At 43.5% G+C, this 22,150-nt stretch overlaps 1 protein-coding gene across 1 annotated transcript; it reads right to left on the bottom strand.

The window, feature by feature from the left end:
- Window positions 1–228: 228 nt before the first annotated feature.
- On the bottom strand, window positions 229–14,556 carry ENC1 (ectodermal-neural cortex 1). Its single transcript, XM_030470498.1, has 3 exons — window positions 13,824–14,556; window positions 7,253–9,065; window positions 229–3,545 (listed from the first exon to the last, which is right to left on the bottom strand). The coding sequence occupies exon 2, from the start codon at window positions 9,051–9,053 to the stop codon at window positions 7,284–7,286; it is 1,770 nt and encodes a 589-aa protein (XP_030326358.1). The 5' UTR covers window positions 9,054–9,065; window positions 13,824–14,556; the 3' UTR covers window positions 229–3,545; window positions 7,253–7,283.
- Window positions 14,557–22,150: the final 7,594 nt, after the last annotated feature.

The raw sequence follows: 22,150 nt of genomic DNA on the forward strand, positions 1-22,150 counted from the left end.
TTATTTGCCTTGAGAATAATTAGAAACGACGTGAGATGCCTAATTCCGCTTCCAAGTCGTATCAGGCACTAGCTAAACTATACTGCAAGCGCCAACAAACTTGCATTTCCTGTTCTTAAATGTTTTGAGGATCTGAACTTGGAGATAGCAATCATAGTAACAGCAGCAGAACTGAACAAAGGGAAGGGAAGTGCAACTGAAGCAGAAGCTTAAACCAAAGCAGTAAACTGCATGTTGTCAATGTGCTTTTATTAAGAGGATATGAAAAGGATATTATAAGGGATTCAAAGCATTTGGGGCTGGGGAGGGAGGAGAGGAAGAGACAACACTTGAAATAAATGTTCCATGGAGAGAAAATCTAATAATTTATTGACCTTCAGTTTCACATTGTGGATAAAAAAAAAAAAAAAAAAAAAAAAAGCAAGTTTTACAAAACCTTAAGATGTAGTAGCAAACAAAAAGACACAACCTAGACAAGTTTACTTCTTCACTTGCACAGTTTTCTTTTAGTACATGAACCACATTTTCAATAGCGAGGAAAGGGAACATTATTCTGCTCTAATCACTCTTATTCAGACAGGTGTCAGATCCTGAGAAAAGGGGCTGCACAATTATACCAGAAGAGGAAGGCTGCCTTTTGTTATATGTTTCTACAGCAACGAGCCTACAAAATAAGAGGAACCTTCCCGTCTTATGCCAGGGTTTTTGTGTGCACTCCACTGTGAACAGCATTTGCTTCAAAGTGTGGGGTGTTTTGCAAGACTGGAATGGTCAAGTAGCTAGCCAGGATTCCCAGATCAATTCAAAGAGCAAGAGCCTAGTGCATTCCCTGCAGAGCCAGAGGCCCACCCCGACTTCAGCTTCCTTCAGCCTACACACAGGAATTAATCAAGAACTTGAAAGCAGACCACAACTTTGGAAACAGCTGCAGAAAATTCATCCTGCTTTCGGAAGTTGCATGGCGCTACAAAACAGATTTCATAAGCTAAGTGGTTCAATGCAGGGCAGCTTCACGTCTGGACTCTAGAAGAAAAAACACATCTCAAGCCTATCTGCCCTTGTTTGAATAAGGGGGCCCCTGGGGATCTAGTTCTTTGCTTCCTTATACCTCGCACAGTCACTAGCACCTGGGGAGAAGACATGCAAAGCACAGGAAGTCTGATTTTATGGCTCCCTTGCACTCCCAGGAATGATCCACAAGATGAAAAGCAACAGCAATTCAAGGCTGTTTGCTTCAATGGGGCAACCTGTGCAAGTGCAGGGATATAGAAAGGAGACCTACCCTATCTAAGATGTTTTTCTATTGCTTAAAAGCCGTCTAAGGGAAAGTAACCAACAGTGGGGCAGGGGAGGCATAGGGGAAGGGGGAAGGAAAGGCTGTGGGTTTAAACACTTCTTTAATCTACCATTTCAAGAAATCAGTTTAACCAGAGGAACTATAACTGTTCACATCTAGGTGGGCCTCGCCCTTTAAAAAACTGCTAATGCCTTTGCTAATTAATCAATGTTCTTTCAGTATTCACAGAACTCCAAATAATCTATTTCTGAAATGTAAGAGTCTACTCCAAACAGCAAGTCAAATGTAAGGCAGCACAGAGAAACTTCCAGTGACCAGTGTAAACACTTTCAGATGACAAAGCTTTCACAAATACAGCTACATCACTGTCACACAAAGGCAAGCATCACCAATGTGACTATTTTTGTTTTGCATGCACGCATGCAGCTGTTTACTTACACTGCAGTACACACCGACCATGTAACAGGATGTGCCAGTTAAGCTGGGCTCCAGAAACACTTAGGAAAAAACACAATACAATACAAGCTTCATGACAGGATCAGGCAAAGAAAGCACCTGTGAAACATAAGCTTCTTAAATCCAGAAGAAAAAGAGTAGCTTCATCTCTGTCTCAAGATGAGACTGGTAAAATATTTATTTAAAAATCAAAGTTTGGTTTCTCACAATTGTATCTGATGCTTTTGAGCAACCAAGTGTTTAAAGACACACCTGACTAAGGAAAACAAAAGGCAGCAGAGTTTGAGGGCTATTTTTAAAATTAAGAAGTTTAACATTCATTTTCTATCCCCATAAGAATTTTTCTAGAGCACTTGGGTCTTTCACACCTGGTTGCTCAGATGATCATCTGAAATCCAGATGCATGAGGCAAGCCAGTCAGTGCAAAATTGCTGCTCTCTTCTTTCCTTTTTTCTCTCTCTCTTTTTTTTTTTTTTTTTTTTTTTTTTAAGACTTCATCACTAACCTATCTTGAGGTTTTTTTGTTTTTATTATTGAATCACCATATTCCACTCAGGTCAATCTGGCTATATTGTAGGTACCCCTCCTCCAACCCAATAAATAAATAAATAACTTTGGACAATGACTTCATCTGGGCTTGGCATCCAGAAGCTCTTCCACAGTATTTGTGTTGCAATCAAGAAGCTGCACAAAGAGAGAGCTGCAAGAGATTTTGGCTATTTCCAGATTAGAAATTGAAAGGCATGACCAACAAATGAAATGTAGCAAGGACACCACCTACAAGTCACACCACATGCAACCTGGGGAGCTGGTGGCCTGAGAAAGTGACCTCCATGGCTTCTTCCTCTAGTACATGTGTAATTTAAGATCCTGCCTTGTAATCCTTCCATTTCTGACTGGGAAGCCACCCCTCCCTCCCACCTCCAACTGTTACCCAATAGTTTTCTTTCTTTGTGCAGCAGAGCAAGTCAGCGATCACAAAATGTGCAAAACATACAACAATTCACACAAGCCCCTGCAACATGAAGACAATTGCAGGCATTGTTTCAGCATGCAAGCACTGAACAATAAATAACTATATCTACAACAAGTAATGTAACAGGAATGGGACAGTTTGAACTACTTATAAATACAGGGAGGAAAAGGAACAAGGAGCATTTGGGGGATGTAGTTTTTCTTCTCCACTACTGCAAAAACATTTCACCACTGGGCTGCTCCTTATCAAGCAGAAGATCACTCACTGCACACAGGACAATGCAACACAGGATCTAAGAGATGCTGTAGGCGCTGCCCACAGACAAGCATGCTCTGGTTAGCAGAGTTCAGCAGCAATACCACTGTATCTTCATTCACAGTGGCATCTCGCTGTTTCAGACCTGGCCTGTTTCCCCTCCAGCTGGGGCTGGCACTTCAAATCACCACAAAGAGAGGTGACAACCATTTCAAATTTCACATACAAATAGTGGAGTCAATGGAAATCAAGTGCTGTGTGCTGCACAGCTCAGAGAAGTTGTGTCTCTTCTTTTTCTCCTTTGAAGGACTGATTAATATTGGCATTGATCCACAATTACCAGCACAAGGACCAGATCATAGGTTTGTCCATTCATATTTAAGCCATGTGCTGAAGCACTGAAGACAGTTTTTTTCTCCCATTCCTTCATGTGTAGGTTAGATAATTTACAAGGTGCAGATGATTTTCTTCAAACGCAGGAGACGCTGAACGATCTTTCTTCATTAAAACCGTTTCTCCAGATCTGAGGTTCCAATTCTCTTCTCCAAATAGAGGAGTAAACTAAAAGCACGGGAAGAGGAGGGGGAGAGAGAAAACACTTTAAAGGGTTTTGCTGAGACAATGTACCATAAGGTTTGCGTTAGATGTCAAAGAAAATCTAAAAGCTACGCTTAGGATACAATCCAGTTGATGGGCTTACTCGCCTCCCTCCTTAACCTCCCCTCCCCCCCCCCCCCAGTTTTCCTCTGCAATAGCCAACTTCTGATAAATAAGCCAGCCGAGAGCATAATTATTGAGAGTCAGATTCCGCCTTTATTATTCTACTAGCCTTATTCTGCAAACCATCCTGCTGACCCAGAAGTACTTCAATTTTTTTGCTATAAATTCAGTCATTTGAAACCTAAATCAAACTGGCCCAGTACAGTTCTGTGATGTGACGGGCTCTGCATCCTGCATATTTGAAGATTCCTATGTTCCCCCAATATCTTAAAGGTTTGTGGATTTAAGCAAACATAACCTTGCACAACTTCTCTTCCATAAAAGCCTACATGAACACTTAGTGCAAAGAGTCTTTTCTATCCCTGGGCCAAAGCAAACCTGGCTGGAGTTAAGCAGAAGGGGAGGTGAAGGTGTCGCACCCCAATGCTTCCACTGACTGTGAAGAATTCTGAATTGAATTTATTCACAATATAGAAAGGGTCGTATAATCCCCTTACTCAAAACATATCTACTATTCATTAGAGCAGAAGTCTGCCTCATTTCTTTTCACACAGCAATGTACCATGCATCAGTAATTCCATCCTAAGAGTCCTTTATAAAAATTGATCATTCAATGAGAAATTCAGCCTTTGGATGCTGAGATTGTGCTCTGCTTTTTCACCATGAAGCTGTGTTAAAACGCAAGCTTCAAAACCACCACCAGCTCGTAACAGTCGTTTCTGACAGCACTGCCAGAATTTTAGGAGGCAAATCCTACATCATCACAATGCAAAAGAGCTCCAGCAAACTCACAGTTCATTTGAACATACTACATCTTTCAAGCTGTGATGCCTAAGAACAAGAGGGAGCACTGAGAGGAAACACCACAGCCTACATAATAGTGCAGAGCACCAAGCCTCTTTGCAACTGTGGGCTTGAAACACACTATTTCCATTATGTCTAAGAAAAAGGTCTCTGCACTTAGTGTTGATTAGTCTTTTCTAGACATTCTTCAGCATAGCATTCTGTTCTTCCCACTGAAATAGACTATCAACACTGAAGCCAAAACAATGTTCCCTGTCATGGAATGAACTTAAAAAAGAAAAAATATAAACAATTCCAAAACAGAGGGGGGGGGGGAAAATCCCCCACCTACTCAAAAGCCCCGAGTTTGAGGAACAAGACAAAGCAGACTGAAGTCTTCCTAAAAGCTGTCAGACTGGGGCCACACAGCGCCATGAAAACAAAGGGTAATCAGAAGTAATTTCCTTTTTGTCCCTCCCACCGACAGAGCAGCAAGAGTCAGTAGGGAAAAAAGAAAACCAAACCCAAACTTGCTGGATGAGCACACAGCATTGTGAGACTTCAGTTCAGGGCTGCATTCACCTAGTTATCTTGTGTGCTAGTGAAGCTAAAATAATGGCTTTTCACAAGACACTGCAAAGCAAAGGTTTCTTTGCACCGTTATGTTTTTTTCAAAATAGAACACTCCCTCTCATGTACTGTAAATCTCAGAACAATTAAGTCAGTCTCAGAAAAGTAAGTCAATATTTTTCTTGGCACAGACATGATCCCGGGCATTCAATACTGCTGCTCTGATAACACTGGGAACTGCTGAAAGTCAGTAATAACAGAAATCAACCGAAGTTGTCAAGATGTTGTTCCCTGCTAGGGAAGAAGCCACCACATAGACATCAGGGCTTTCATGTGCTGGCTATTGGCGGTGTGATTACTCCCAGGATCTGGTAAGTCTCAAGAGTTTGCCCTGCTTTCCCAAGAGTAAGTCTGGGAAAAACAAAGCGAGGAGAGGAGAGAGGGCAGTGCCCTCAAGACAAACAGCCATCTGAGTCAAGTGCAGCACAACACAGCCCAGCTTCACACCAGATTTTTGTGCTGACCTGCTGCTTTGCACAGGACCAACCTTATATTCTCTACTCAATCAGAGCTTCCAGTCTGCTGAAAGATGACTGCAAGATGAATCCTCGTGTACCACAGAGAAAGGAACTTCATGACTACCTTACATTTCTAGGTATGCTTCAAAGACATTTGGGTTTTGTCTTTTCTGCAAGAGTGAGGCAAATGTCTCCAGCTGCAAAAGACCACCAAAAAAAAATCTAACCGAAACAGGACAACCTAGGGAAGTCCTTATAAACAAGCTGTTCTTCTTATTTTCTGGAGAACATGCACCAGTCTGGAGTTCTAGGTAACTTAAATGCAAATGCGGAGCTTGTCTAATTATACCACTGTATTTATTTGCCCTGTTTCTTCTAACCTGCCTGCCTTTCATGGTAATACTATACACTGTTCCAATCCAGAAAGAAATTACCACTCACAGAGCATGGATTATTTAGGATTAAGCATGCCCCGGTGTTTGGTTGGTTGGCTGGTGGTAACTGTGATTCTGTACTTAAGTTTCAAAGAGGTTGTGGGGGAAAAGAGCTAAACAAATCTAAGGGGAGTCTGCCAGATTTCTTGCAAAATACACAGATTAACAGTTCTGAAAAAAATGTCAGTAACTTATTTTAAGTGATGTAACCCTAGAAAAGATAAAAATAAAGAAAAATTATTCATAGTTGAAGTTACAGTTAGTAGTTACGAAAAAACAGATTGAAAAATATCGGCAATATGTGCAGGTACCCAGATTTTTTAGTGGAGTTTTTTATGAACCTCTTCTCCCCTCCTCCTAAAAATCAGAAATTCACAACAACCAAACAAGCAAGGCCAAATTCAGACTTGCTTGTGAGAAGATACAATGCTGAAGTTGCACCTGGTAACAGCTTGGCCCATTATGTATAATTAAATTGTTTTGGAACAGTGTGTGCTATAGACAGGTAATTATTTCAGCCAGCAATATTAATTATATATCTTCCTGACACTGTATATAGTCCAACATACATGACCGTAACTATTTTGAAAAAATGTGCATTTCAAAGTGTATCAATGAAGCAAATGCAACCTTGGTCCATGCAGGTGTAACCATGCTGTCTAGGTGAGATGGAAAATTAGGCCTAAAGTGCCTGTAAAACACCTTTCGTAAAACACCTTTCATAAAACAGCAAGTTTCCCCAAAGGCTGCCTGCATGGAGAAAGCATGCTGCCTGCCTGGAAATTCAAGTGAATTCACCATCAGGCTTCAGATTAGAATCTATAGTATCTTTTTTGGCCACTGTTACTGGATATATAGTGTGACCTAGCCTCTGTCATCAGGAAAATGGCACCGAAACTCGTTTAGCATGCATTCAGTATTTAAACACATAGCAGGATTCAATTTCCAGAAGATTACCTGCATTTCCCCACAAGTTGAAAATGTCATTTTTGCTCAGTCCTTTACATCTAAATCATTCAGGGAAAGGCACCATAAAAAGAAGTGAGTGCAAGGTATGTGGCAAACTACTTCCAGCATCTGGCTTTGTCACATACATGGTGCCTGGCTTAAAACAGTCCATGAATGCGTCTCAGTTGTTCCAGCTGCAAAACTGGCTTGAATATACTTACCCTCCTCCAAGCTGCTGCTGAAAAGCTTTGTGAAAAGCATTATTACAGTGGAATTCAAAGGTGCTATTTCTTACCTGATAATTTGTAATTGCAACACACACACAATTATGAGGGGAGGTGCTTCCATGTGCTGACGAATGCCGTGGGAATCAACGAGTAGGGCACAGTTGTTATGCTGTTCCACACATCTAACGTGGGATCGTAGCAGTCCAGCGTTTTGCACCTCTGAATGCCGAAATAGCCTCCAACCACATACAACTTGTTTCCAGATGCCACTGCGTGGCAGCTCATTCGCTTGGCTGTCACATCTCCCACCTTAGTCCACTGGTATGCCTCACTGTTGAATTTGTAAGCGGAGCACGCGGAGAATTCAGTATCTCCACCCATAATAAAAATCTGGTTACCCAGAACAGCTGCAGCCGTGTAGCGCCAGGGCTGGGGGCAGGTGGCTGGTACTGTCCATCTGTTTTCACACTGATCGTAGCACTGAACTTTGGGCAGCTTGTCATGGCTAACGCTGGTACCTCCGAAAGCAAATAGCTTAAGCTTCGCGCTGACTACAGCTGCATTGCTCACTCCCTCTCGCAGTGGGGCAACCATGGTCCATTTGTTGGTCACGGGGTCATATTGTTCTACTTGCTTCAAGGATACTGAAGGGGAAGCTGGAAGGCAACCAGTTGCTGCGGTGTGTCCTCCTACGACATACAGACAGTGCTTAAGTTCGGCAGAGCCGTGCCCGAACCTAGCTACCAGCATGGGAGCAGCCTTCGACCACTCCTCGTGAAGGGTGTCGTACACCCACACGTCTTTGGAGACTCCATTTTCTGACCCTCGTCCCCCGGTGATATACACTTTGCAGCCTATGGCACAAGCGCTGAACTCTTTCCGTGGACTTGGTATGTCAGCCTTTGGAATAATCTCCTTCGCCTTTTGGTCCACCAGGTACAGCTTGTCACACATAAAGGTTTGGCCACCCAGAAGAAAAAGCGAATGGCCAGTTTTACGGGGTCTGGCACACAAACTAGTAACTACTCCATCATTCTGTAGGATTTTTAACTTGCATCTTATTGATTCTTCTACAATCTCTTTGCTTTTCCTTTGCTTGGTGATGAGTTCTTCCATGGCCACATTCTCCATAAGGTATATGGCTGGCAAGAGGGCCAGTCTCACCGTCTGCAATAACTCTGGCAGAAAACAGTGACGCTTACTCAGGTCATAGTTGACCCAGTTGATAGCTGATTCATATACCAGCCTTTCATCTTCAGTTTCTAATTCTTCACTGGAAAGGAGCTGCACTACCATGTCTTTTGGCAGCTGGAGGAAGTCTTCACTTTTACTGATACTCTGGAAGTTGCTAAGGCACATCCTCCAAGAGAGCTCATACAGCTTGGTGCACTGGTGAGCATCTGACAGCAGCAGCATGCCAAGACAGTTGGTGGGATGAAGGTTTTTCTCCAGAAATTCTGCACAAGCATCCCGAATGTCCTGAAACTCCAACATGTCACCAGCCTCCAGCAGCGATTCCGCATTCTCCTCATTGATGATCACCCTGGAGGAATATGCATAGTCCAGAAGAAGCTCCAAGACTTCTGGGTGAATTGAATTATGAAAGTTGACTTCACTGTCCTGGCTCTCTTTCAGTCCTCCGCTGAACATTGCTTCGAAATAGCGGCTACAAGCAGCCAGAACGGCTCTGTGGCAGGGGAATGACCTGTTCCCAGCATGGAGAAGTACATCTGTAAAGAGACGCTGCTGACGCAGAAGGTTCAGGTGAGTGAGGACACTATCAGCATAGGATGACTTGTGGAACAAGTATATGTTTATGGAGCCAGTACTGGCCCTAGATTTGCGATTTTCATGCATGCTGACTGACATTTTCTTTCACACCTATAAACAAAAAATTAATAAGATTAATGAGACAGTTAAATTCATTACATATAAAAAAGTGTATCTATTATGCACTATAAGATGCAAAAAAAAGCCTTAATTTATAGATGAGTGGACAGAGAATTACATCTACATTTGGCATGTGTTTATTTTTTTGTAAGATGAGTTTCTGAACTTGTTGCCCAAGAGCAGGTTTATCTTGGGAAACCTGATCTCCAACTTTCATACAGTAAGCAAGTAAGTTGGAGGTGAAAGAAAAGGAACCAGGACTGATTTTCTCACCCTTCCCCAGCCTAGACCAGCTGATTCATTACATACATACACATGCACATGCTTGAAACATTCTCCTGTACTGAATCATAGCAGGAAGAGCTACCAGACAGAATACCTAAGGAATGTCAAAAGCTGCACGGAGAACAAAAACCTACTAATCCCATTAGGAAGCTTCCCTTTGGTGTAATGATTCCATATGCAACAGCATAGAATGAAAAAAAGGTAACTTTAAAATAGAAACCTAGCAACGACCATAAATTTACACTTGCAAAACCTCAAAAAAAATATGATGGGTGAATTTTAGAGATCACATCTTGAACTCTGCCAGCAGCTGCCTGCTACAGTGATACAGCACATACATGGGCAGAGTCAGCAGAAAAATGTGTTTTGACTGTCAACTGAAGTCTCCGAGGCATCGCCTCTGAAGCTACCTTGCGTCAGATACTCAGAACACAAGCTGTTGGTTCATTTTGAGGTTTGGAGGAGGCATAAACCAGAAGACACCACCCATTCTACCCTGTTCCTAACAAACACAATGCTGTTCAGTCCCTGCTTGGAGGTGAACATTACCGTTACCTGCCCTGATATGCAGGTCTATGTATGATTACAGCAGCAAGTTTCCAGATTTAATTAAGGGTCAAGCCAATATAGTAGAAGTAGAGGGAAAGGGAAGAATACTGGCAGCCATATAAAGCTAATGGCCAAAAAGCCACAGTGCAAATAACAAGAGATGAAGCATAAAGAGCTCAGTGCAAGTTGTGGCCGTAACCACTACTGTAATAATCTCAACTTCTCCCTCTCCAAACTGCAAAGGAATCTTAAGAGAAAGTAGAGAACCAAAATTCCCTAATGACTATGGTAATTCACATGCCCAAAGTTCCTTTTACTGCACTTTCAAATGAGGAACAGGGCAAAGCCCACCTGGGAAGCGCCCAATGCTCTAAGTCAGAGCATGACCTGGGGCCACTTGTGGATGTTTTTAATGTGGATATACGTCCCTCTCACACAGATTCCCAACATTTTCATATTCCTGAGCATGTTTAATCAGTGCAGAATGTTCAACACTATTCCCACATTTCATGCCTTCAGATGACACAAGAGCTTTAAAAGCCTCAGAAAAAGGTTTTTTTTAATAAATATATAATGTATTTTTCTAGATTCATATGACTAGAACCTTCAACAAAATCAAAACCATATAGGATTAATTTGGGCAGCAGACTCCATTTCAGAACAGGCGATCTCTGTATATGGAATATGCAATACATGCAGATTAATTGCAGCATAGCCAGTACCATTCTTCTTGCTAGGTGTTCAAATGTACAGAACAATTGATATGTCACATCCAACAGCAAGCTTGTGATACACCTTTCCCTTCAGTCACAGCAAAAAAGCCCCTCAAACCAACACCAGTTAAGGAAAAAAGAGACACCTTACTGTAAAACTACCATAGCCCATTTACTTTAACCTGAAACATGACTTCTCTGATCATTAACTGGGATTCAAAAGAACAAACACCACAGGTCAATATACAGTACTCAAACCAAAATCCTCCAAAACAGAGAGGAATCCTTCCCATCAGAACCACAAGGTAGAGTATCTATCTCACTCTGCCATGCAAAAGTTTGGAATGGTATTTTACCAGTGTTCCCTAGACCAACCTATTAAATGTACTAACACTAAGCACAGAACACCTTAAGGAGGCTGGTATGTCTTCACAACACAAATCCTTTTACAAGGAAAAATAAATTACCTTTAATGCAATTGTATTGTCTGGCAAGTAAAGATTCAGATGGCGTTCAAGGATCCTGAGTACTAATCGCAGACTAAAATTACTCACTTAATCTATAGCCAAAAAGATTACACTGACCATATACATGTTGAAACCTGCTGGAACTGAAAGATTACAGGAAGGGTCATGGATCGAAAACTGGTACACAAACAGTTCAGAGACACAGCTGGGAAGGGAAACCCTTTACTGGCAAAGCACTCAATACAATTTTAAAAACTTTTCCAGTCACCTTACCATTTTAAATGCCATTATGATACAGCGCAAAGCATTCAGTGGTTCTCCATAGACTGGCTTTCCTCACACTGTGGACCTCCCCCTGCTAGGTTTCCTTGCCAGGGAGCAGGACAGGAGCTAAACACCCACTGATCAGAGACAACAGAGTCACCAGGATCTGAAGATGCTCACTGCACCCCTGCTCTGCACTCAGAATAAGTGAATCAGTAGACAAGACAGTCTAGGCATGTCAGGATCTCTATGAAAATACAGTTCCTCTCCTTTCTCCCCAGATATTGGGGGAATTCAGAGTACACTGAAAACTTTCTTTTATCATGCACACAGGGTTCAGAAACAGGGCAGGTAAAGTTCAGATCAGAGGCTGCCAGTGCAGGCGCTCAGACATTTCAGCAAGCTCTATATTCCTGCAAGTGCCACTGGCTCAGCATCATTCAGAATGAGACCATAATCACAACAAAATAGAAGCAAACATAAAAAACCCACCCTGCAGTTATGTATACATTGGAGGCTAGTGAGCCACCAACTACATGTAGAGGGGAGGAACAGATCACTGTGTGTTACCCAAGCCCACCCACAACCATAGTAACAAACACCACTGTGAAAAATATATAAATAAATAAAAGCAACAAAAAGCCCTATGAGAGTCACTCTCAAACAGCTACTGAATAGGGCACTCAGCCTTTCACCGCACTAAAATAGCAGATTTGGTCTTTCACAGAGCAATGCCTTTTCTCATGAAGTACTTGCAGATTTCATATATGCTGGTCTTTAACTGCTCCAGTAACGTTGCTTTTATCATCCCAATGTTGTCTATTGAGAAGAATTCAAAGTATGCCAGTGCACATTTAAGATAAGCTAACACATTTCCCCAAACTGAACAAAGATACATATCTACACATCTTTTTCCTCCACTGTGGTTGCTGAAATGAGTTCACACATGGACTAGTCAAACAAAACACCCTTATAAGCAATTAACATAATTCACTAACAGTCAGTGTTTCTGTAAACATGTCCTTTTGCAGTTTCTGGCAATTAGCTCAGCCCAGAATCTTGCAAGAATATTAAAATGTATAAATGACATCTCTGATTTCTCTATTCAGTGTTGGAAATTATGCAAGCCTCAAATACTTCAGTGGAGGCAATTTACAGTCAGTGAACAAATGTTCATCTTGAATAATGAGTCAATTCCCTTCAGGCATTTTTTCCTTAGAAATAATAATATTTTCATGTAAAAGACAAGAAGTGGTCAGAAAATTACAGATACAGATTTTATCTAGGAATGGAGGTTGAACCAAGACTTTGATTTATAGTTACACTTCAACAGGCTACTTGTCACAGCAGCCAAGTAGTAAACACTACTTTAAGACTAAATAACAGGCTCCCTGCCCTACTTCTTAACAGCTCTGCACCATGCAGGTCTCAGCCTAAATCAAATGAAAAAATAAATATTTTCAAATTACTGACACATCCCTGATGTAGGCGCATTTTATTACGACTCTGTAATTACATGGTGGTGGTGGTTGCGTTTTTGTTTAGAATCAGTGAAAACTGCTGAAGGGGAGGAAATCTGCTAAACATCCCGTCGATTTAACTAAGGCCACTTTCAATTGCTAAATCTGCAGCGATACTATCAGTTTTGCAAAGCCAAACCCTGACTCTACCTAAAGTCCTGTAACACAAACTCAGTGGCTTCTTAGAACCTGCAGCGAGATGGAAAGCAGAACACGCTACCCCTGCTAGGAACGCACTACTGCTCGTGTCTGCTACATGCAGACAAAGAAACCCAACTCTAAATTCCCCCCAGTTCACCCCATCACAACGCCTGAACAACTCCGTCTCTTGCAAGAAACTTGCTGGGTTTCTTCCCAACCTAATAAATAGTACGAGAAGTTAAGATGCATTCGAGTTCCTCTGCAGAGCAATAACCACGTGCGAAAGTCTCTGTGCCAGCGCGGGGCGAGCAGCAGCCGGCTCCGGGAGCAGCGAGGCGCTCGCACTTTCTCCTGCCCTGCCTCCGCCCGCCGAGGGATGCTCCGGACCTCCCGGGGCCCCGAGGAGGAAGCTGACGCCTCCCGGGAAAGCCAGCAGACTTCCTAATAGGAGCCGGCACCTTCCGAGCACAGCCGCACACCGGACACAAAACCTACCGCGAACATCTACCCGCCGGCCACCCAGTGCCCGCTACCTGTAGAATTCCGGGGTGATGGTGCCCGGCGCTGCGGCCAGAGCGAAGGAGAGCCGAGCTCCCGCTATGCCGGGGACTCGCAGGGCACCCCGGCTCCAGCCGCTGGGACTCCGCCGCCCTGCAGCAGCGCCGACCCACGCGGTGCCCGCCCCAAGCAGGCGGCAGCTCTGTCCCGCACGTCTGCCCCGGCCCGGACCCGCCGCTCCGCAGATCCGCGCTGCCCACCCGCATTCCCACCGCGCCCGGCGCCGCAACAGGTCGGCGAGCACCGACTTACAGCAGCGGCTTCTGGGCGAGCGCTAAAGTCCCTGTGCCTCCGCGGGCGCGCAGCACCGCGCATGGAGGGGAGAGCGGCCGCCGGCTCGACGGTGTGCAGAGAGGCGGCCGGGCAGGCTGCACTGCCAGGAGCCGCGCAGCGCGGGGCGGAGGTGGTGTCGCTGGCGGGAGGCGGGCCGCGGAAGGAGGGCGGGAGGTGAGAAAGAGGCACGGAAGCAAACGGAGAAACCAGCAGCTGCTGCTGGCACCGCTGGCCGCAGTTCTGCCCCGGCGGCGGCGCGGAGAAGGGGTATATATGCTGGGGGGCGGGGGGAGCGCCTATGCAAAGCGGGTGAGTGACAGGCGGGGGAGGGACGGGAGGATGAGGCCGGCGCTTTCGCAGTACTTGCTGTCCTGGCCGGCGGCACGGAAGGTGCGAAAGTGCCCCCGCGCCGCCCCGCCGGGGGCTGCAGCACAGCACAGCACAGCACAGGACAGCACAGCACAGGATAGCAGCGGCCGTCCCGCACCCCACGGGGCCGGGCGGGCTCCGGCGGCTCCGCGGGGGCAGCCCCCGCCCTGCGAGCCTGCGACGAGCTGCGCGCTCCGGGCTCCCCGCGCCGCAAGGCGAGCGCTGCCGCCGGCGCGGGGCGAGGCGGGTGATCCTGCGACACCGGGCTGCCGGCGCCCGCGGCGCTCGGCGCGGACAGCGGCGCGCTCCGCTCCGCAGACACCCACATGAGCGCACGGGAGGGGAGAGCCGCGCAGGGGGCTGCGGGCGCCGGGGGCTGCGGTGCCCCAGACCCGCATGGCGCGCCCCGCAGCAGCTGCGGCGTCCGATCCGAGAGGAGCGCGCGAAGCAGCCGTGCGGGAGCCCCTCCGCAGCGCTGCGGGGACGGCCTGGGGGAGCCTCGGGCATCGCGGGGGTCCGCGCACCGCTCCCGGGCGTGGCTCCTTCACGCGGCCGCGGAGCCGAAGCGCAGCGCGCTTCCATTGCGCTCCCGTGAGGCCTTCACAGAGCGTCGTAGCTGCGCAGACGCTAGGCCTGGCCTTAATTATTTACCAGTTAGGAAAGTATGAGAAAAACGCACTTCTGCAAAAGGCCGATTTAAAAAATAAACGTCTAGATATAACGGCTCTGCACAAGAAAAAGAGAGGATACCATACTAAACACTGTGCATATTGCTAATCTGCTATTTGCTAATACCATTGAAAGCAATGCGGTATTAGTCTAAACAGGCTTCAAGGAAGATAACAATTATTTTACTCCCACCATCAATAAACTCCTAGTTGCACACAATTGTTTGGAGAATTCGTTCATTCCTCATAATGAACTGTCACCCAAAATTCTCCTCTTAAAAAAAGCCCTGCAAACAATCCGCTAACATGCAAAGTGTTATTTGTATGCCTGTTGCTGGACTCCAGAGTCTGCAGATAAGCACACACATAGTGTACAGCAGGACACATCTGAAATTCCAGAGAGCCTGGGGGCATAAGTGAGCCTGGAGAGCATGGCTGAACATCTGGGAGCAGATGAAAGAGCAATTTGTTTCATAGATTATTTCTTTTTACAATATTGTTTGATTATGACATGAAGTATTGCAGATTACAAGATCTAAAAATGCTGTACATCTGTACGTAATAAAGTATGTTTGAAAGCTCTTTAGGTGTGAGAAGCTGTTGGAAATTGTAAACCCCCTTACAAGGGGTATTCACGGATACCAGTGCTCAGTTGAGTCATATATCTCTAGAGGATTTTGGATTAGACTGTGAATGTTCGACCTTTGTTGCACATTGGATTGCCCGTAGTATGAGTCTGGGTTTTTCCTTTCATCGTAACATTTCTCACAAAATGCCTTGATCTTGTTTTCTCCTATTTCCCCCCAACAAAACCTGCAGAGATTCCACCCAAGTCCTGTCCCCTTAGAGCTAATTCCATTATGGTGAATCTTCCATAGGCTGGTGTCAGAAAGTCACATTGTATCATCCCATGCAACTGAAAACACAGGGACACTTTACTTCATACAGTGTCAGGACAAATTTCAAACAGGCAGAATTATGGAGACCTCATAGCAGCCTTCCAATATCTGAAGGGGGTCTACAAGGATGCTGGGGAGGGACTCTTCCTTAGGGACTGCAGTGGTAGGACAAGGGCTAATGGGTTCAAACTTAAACAGGGGAAGTTTAGATTAGATATAAGGAAGAAGTTCTTTACAGTGAGAGTGGTGAAGCACTGGAATGGGTTGCCCAGGGAGGTTGTGGATGCTCCATCCCTGGCGGTGTTCAAGGCCAGGTTGGACAGAGCCTTGGACCACATGGTTTAGGGCAAGGTGTCCCTGCCCATGGCAGGGGGGTTGGAACTAGATGATCTTAAGGTCCTTTCCAACCCTTACGATTCTATGATTCTATGATTCTATGATTATCACCACGAGTGAAAAAATGGAAATGGTAGAATAATGTTTCATAATCGCTCAGCAACATCTGAACTATAAAATTGATTTTGAGCACAGCTATGAGGAATGGGCAGTGAAAAATGGGGTCTGTAGAGAGGACAACATACAGGGTTTATGCAGCTGCCCACAAATCTGTGTGCCCACAGCACACAGATTTGTATGATACTCTGCATGAACAGAATGAGGCAATAATCGTGTAACAGACTGACCAGATGAAGTACTGGTCTTCCTTGTCCACTATAAAACAAGGAACCTGTTGAAGTTAATTAGGGCAGAATGATTGGGTGAAGCTATACATCATCCGCTGGGGAAACAACTACACAGCCAGATAGCCCCTTCTGTGTGCATGTAGCTTAGCGCATATGCACTGTGTAAAGCAGTGCTGCTGGTGGGAACAGAGAGAGAGGGAGGAAAAAGTAACTCCGTAATCTTCTGCCTGTAATTCCACACCTGCAACGCTTATGAACCACAACAGCAGTTCTCTTGAACGTGCTCACCCGAGCTCCTATTTATGCTCAGGTGTCAAAGAGCATCCAAAGGGCCTCTGCTCCTTTCTGCACAGTAGTTAAAACTAGGTAGCTCTGGCTGAGTACAGCTTAAAACACATTTAGAGTAAGAATGCATGGCTAGCATGGGAAAAAACACTCAAGAAATTAACCTGGTCCAAAGCAAATCTTTGGCCTGGTTTATGTTGGTCTAAGAATTAAGTCAGGTCACATTTAAACACAGTGCCGGTTAAGCCAGTTTTGTAGATGGGCCAATCTGTATTTTGACACTGCTGAAAACAAAGCTGGCCTAGCCTATCCCAGGACATAGTTTAACATGCCCACTGAACTAGTTTAAACATGTTTCTCCTGGTATTCATATGCCGGGATAGATAAGATCTTTGAAGTGTTGCTAAATATCATGATTTTATCACAAATCACAAGATAATTGGCCCATTTCTCAAAGGTCCTTTTCTCCAGCTTCTAGAGTCATGTGAAATTGATAATCTCTTTGGGTTGTTTTTTGTTTTGGGTTTTTGCTTTGGTTTGGTTTTTAAGAAGAAGTCTGAAAGAATAACTGTGGAATGGAATGTGGCCTTCAAGAACAGAAAACATACTAAAAAAACCCAGAAAAACAAATATTTTCAGTTTTCATCCCTGGAATTGTAAGTGCCACATTTGACTCTGAAAAAAATGGGGTAGCAAAAATTTCTTTGTTCAACTCAAATCCGGCTTGCTGTGCAGAGAGGCATTGCTATTTTAACTAAATGAGTTTCACCTTGCACTTTATTTAAATTGGGTTGGCTTCTGTGTTGAAACAAGTTCTTGGATCCTTGAATGTATAGCAAACTTTATAATATGGCTTTATTGACACTTAAATGTTTTGCAGGCATACCCATGTAGCTAAAACATTTTCCAGCTACCCTTGCAATGCCAGCAAGAGTTCTAATGCTGGCAGAGCTGTACCAGCAAAATAATCGATTTACCAGAGCAGGTTGTTTCATTCGGGAGATGGAAATACACTTTTTGTTTTGTTAGTATCAGCTGCATCTACACAAGCAGGGTTTGCCAGTACAGCTATCTTGGCAACCCTTTTAAATGCAAACAAGCAGTATGTGCCCGCAGCACAGGCTGAGATCTCATTTTTAATGCTATTAAACAGCTGTGTCTTGGGCTTTTGCCTTGTTAGACTCTTTTTAACCACATTATTTTGTTCAACTGCTAAATAAACAGCATGGGGTTGGGGTTAAATGTATTAGTGTAATTTATCTTCATTCTTTCCTAATTTACACTCTGAATGAATTAATTAGAATGATCTAATTAACACTGTACAATAGCAGTACCAGTGCCAGAGCTCTCCTAGGGGGATGTGGCCCCCAGTGACCCACACCTGCTTTTCTTATCGTTTGTCTTCAATGGGTTTCTGCAGCCTGGCCTGCAAACAGAGGTTTGGGTTGATACAGCCTAATGTGGTACAATGCTTGTTTAGTGCCACAGATGTATTTAAAGTGTTTGGTGAGAGGTCAACATTCAGCAAGTCTTAGCAACAATTACACCACCTTGCCCACTAGTTCTGGGGGGAGAAACCTCTCTTTGCCCTGTTCTGATTCTCTCACCTCTCTGTATGTTTGTTTTCCAAAAGGATTACTTTCAGTCAGGCTGGCCCTTAAATGTCATTCCTACATGGCATGGCAGTTCAGACCAAAAATACTGGTTGCTGTCTAAAAACTTGCAGAGCTAAGGGACAAATGTTGCTGTATGTAACGTGTAACTGCTCCTCTCCAAAACATTTATATTGCATGAGAGTGACAAATGGTCGTGAGGTGTGAGTTCCTTGTCACCTGTAAAGTATATCAACCATAGCCCAGTGAGTTATGTCAGTGAGTTATGCCGTCATCTTATGTGTAAGAGACGGGAAAAGTCAGGCCTTGGTTTGCATTTAAGGCTGACTATGTTTTGTACAAAAGATATCCAGAAGTGTCGATTTGGATGTAAAACAATATTATAGATACGGATAATGTCTGGAGTGAGAAAAATTTTCAATTGGGGTTTCTTAATCATTAGGGTAAACCCTTGGAAAAACCTGATTATTGCATCTAGTACATGATTAATAGTTCTGTATTATTCCAGCAGCATGTGCTGACACAGAAAGCTCAAAAAATATCTCAGACGTAATTCCTATGCCTATCTTATTATCTTCCAGTTTGTCTTGCTCTCCAAAAGCCCAAAAAGTCTCTGCTACCTGACTTTATTTTGTGCCTATTCCCTATTGCCTGTTCTCCATCTTAGCAAGAAAAGTCATTCCTGGTCAACGAAGACAGCACTTGTGATGACCCACTTTTGACCAGGTTTGATTAGCAAGGGGTCCTAATTATTACTGGTATGCAAGCCACTTCCCACAGATATGTGGACCAGCACAGACTGGGAGTACCATTGCAAAGAATGCTTGTTGGCACTTCTGCCATCAGTCATGGTGACATTCAGCAAAAGTCTTAGCATCTCATTCACATGTTCATTGTCAGGAGATTTCAGTTCCCTCTGCATGTCTTTGCTGGCTATTTCCATCTGCGAACAGTGACTCCACACAGGGGCAGTTTCTTGATTCTTTCCAAGCACAATCTCCAGTCAGTGCGGACTCCAGTCCTTGCAGCAACTTCCCTTTGCTTCTCTCTTGCTAAGTAGCAGTGGCCCCCAGTGGTGATAGCTAAGCTGGCTTCTCATTTCAAGTTTTCCCACTCCATACTGCACTGAGAAGTCTCCATGCTGAGACAGAAGCTTGGCCTAAGGACTTGTGAGTTTCCCCCCACCTTCCAGTTCTGCAGGGGGTTCCCTCTGCAGAGGGAGTTTATAGGCCAGTTCCCTCTGACCCCTTTCAGACCTAAGCTTGGAACCAACCAATGCCGATAAGCCTCTGAGAGTAGGACTGAACCTTGTATTACTCATTTAAATGTTTAGTCTTTAAGAAGGAACTAGGTCATTTAAACCGAGAGCAGTGTGTCAGCTAGGGAGACCTCTAAATGACTGAGATTCATACTTGTCTTCATCTTTTATGTTAGTATTGAAGGCAGGAAGACAAAAATGCATAATGCAAATGAATAGCTGTGGCTTTGTAAGGACAGGAATACACATCTAAGTAGGTATTCTTAAATTCATGAGTAGCACTACCCATTTAAATACAGGGTATTTTAGGACTTTTAATTCTTAAGGACTATTTAAAGACTTTTATTCAATATATTTAAGAACAATGATTTTTGAGCAACATGGGAATACATATACTTTTTTAGTGATGCAACTTTGAGTCATTCAAGTCTGAAAACATAGATATGTATGTCTCAAATAAAATTTACATTTTAGCTTGGGGACTTATTACACTGTTCCCCTCAGTTAGATGCTATTTTGCCCTCAAGTCAGAAGGGAACTAGCTTTTCACCTCTTCAGGCCTGCTGAAGAGTCGAGCAACACACTGACAGATGGCAGAAAGAAAGCGGCAGTGCATAGAAGCTGAAATGCCCTGACTGTATCACATCTTAACAGAGAGCTTTGGATTTCTTCAGGAGAGTAAGAGCAAACATAAGTGAAAAACTTCTTTTGTTCCTTCTGTTTTTCAGTGCTCCAGGGACAGTGAGCTAATCTGTCCTTACAGATACGTAGGTAGATCAGAACCTTGGGTGTAAGTCCAGGTTGCTCACCTGCCAAAAATCTATGTCTCAATGCTACTATCATCCACTGTACCAAGTTAAAGTGAGAACCAACAGGCGTATTGTAGTCATGCTTTCCAGTATGATATACATATACCTTAGAGGATGAGCTTGCAAACTACAGGCCATATCGTCATGGGAAGTGACCCATGGTAAACTAGGTAAACTATAGTTTCCAATTTAAAAAGTTTGATGATACGAATGCATGAGAAATTTGGAAGCTTAACATGGTTTGTTAGAGACCACTGCTTTAAAGAGACAGAGTACACAATTTTTGTATTTTTATGGGTTTAGGACAGATCCAGACAAGTATTTTAAGGCAAGCTTGTTTGTGTTAGTATAGCTTTATTAATTTTCCTGCTTAACAATTCACCACAAACATCTGGAATGACATTATTAGTAGTTTTGAGGCCACATTAGTTCTGGATGTTCTTAAATAGCATTTTTAACAGATACTTAAGAAAGGAACACTTTTGAAGACTCTTGGCAGAACATGAGAAAGTTAAAACAGACTCTCAGTTACCTAGTCTTATTCTGTGAAGCTTGATGATTGTAAGGACTAAGTAATCTCATTCCAGACATTTTATCAGAATTAAATGTGTCTTGTGCAGCTGGTATTTCTGTGGTTTAGATGTAACTTTAGAACATGTTGCCTACAGCAGGCATTTTTTCCCAGACATTGTTATATGTACAAGTAGCCTCAGTATCCTCATCAGCCTATATCTGTTTAATGAGAAGGACTTAAAAGGACACATTTGCTTGTTTTAACAGACTTGCTTATGTACTCTCTCAAAGCCTCTATTTGAGACTTTATTGTTCTTGTGTGCAAAGGAAACCAGTGACTTGGATCCTGCCACAGACCCTGTATATTACACAAAGATTTAAATCCTTCACGGTGTTGGTTTGAATTTTGTAATCTCTTTTAGGAGCAGACCTTTGTAGAAGATGAATTCACTGTTGGTGCAGTGCTGGTGCATTTAGATCTGCAGCAAAACTTTTTTTTAAAAAGAGAAAACAGTTTATGAGTGAAGAAGTGTCACATAATAGTAGGCAAAGCCTTGCAAGTTTCACATTCAACAGTGAGGGGAAAACAGATTGCTTAGGTGAACTGTATTTCAAAAATATTACTGTTACTTCTTTGCTCTGAATTTAATTTGAACAATTTAGTTAAGCCCAAGTTAAGTTGAAGGGCTTGAACTTGGAAGGTAGGGTAGTGTGGGCAAAGCTTCAAAACTGTCTTACTACAGTCAGTGTGGCATTTACTCTGGTTATTGATTTGCATCTTCAAAGCTCGGCATTATTTTAGGCTAACAGAGTTTAATTAGAGATCTGATTGATGCTGAAAGTAGTGAAAATGAAACTGTTGATGCTTTATTTGAGCTAAATATTTTCTGGCGATTTTCCCAACCTCCAGGGCATGTCTGGACATGTTTTTACTTTCCTACCTGAAGAAGGAGCCACTTGGCATGTCAACATATGTATATTTTGGCTTAAAGAAAAGACAGTAGTTTGGAAATACAAAAGACAGCTTCTGTCTTTTGTACCAAGTCGTGTGTTAAGATGTAAAAGAGGTAATACATTAAATTAGAAAGAATTTGAAGTGCATAGTTGGAAGATAGCTAACTGATCACTTGGGCTTTCTTAAAGAAATGTATTTAAGGTTTTAGTTAACAGGCAATTTCCTTTTCAGAATCTACTTTCATCTGTATGTAA

The sequence above is a fragment of the Strigops habroptila genome, chromosome Z (genome assembly GCF_004027225.2).
Source record: "Strigops habroptila isolate Jane chromosome Z, bStrHab1.2.pri, whole genome shotgun sequence".
In the NCBI taxonomy this organism is placed as follows: Eukaryota; Metazoa; Chordata; class Aves; order Psittaciformes; family Psittacidae; genus Strigops; species Strigops habroptila.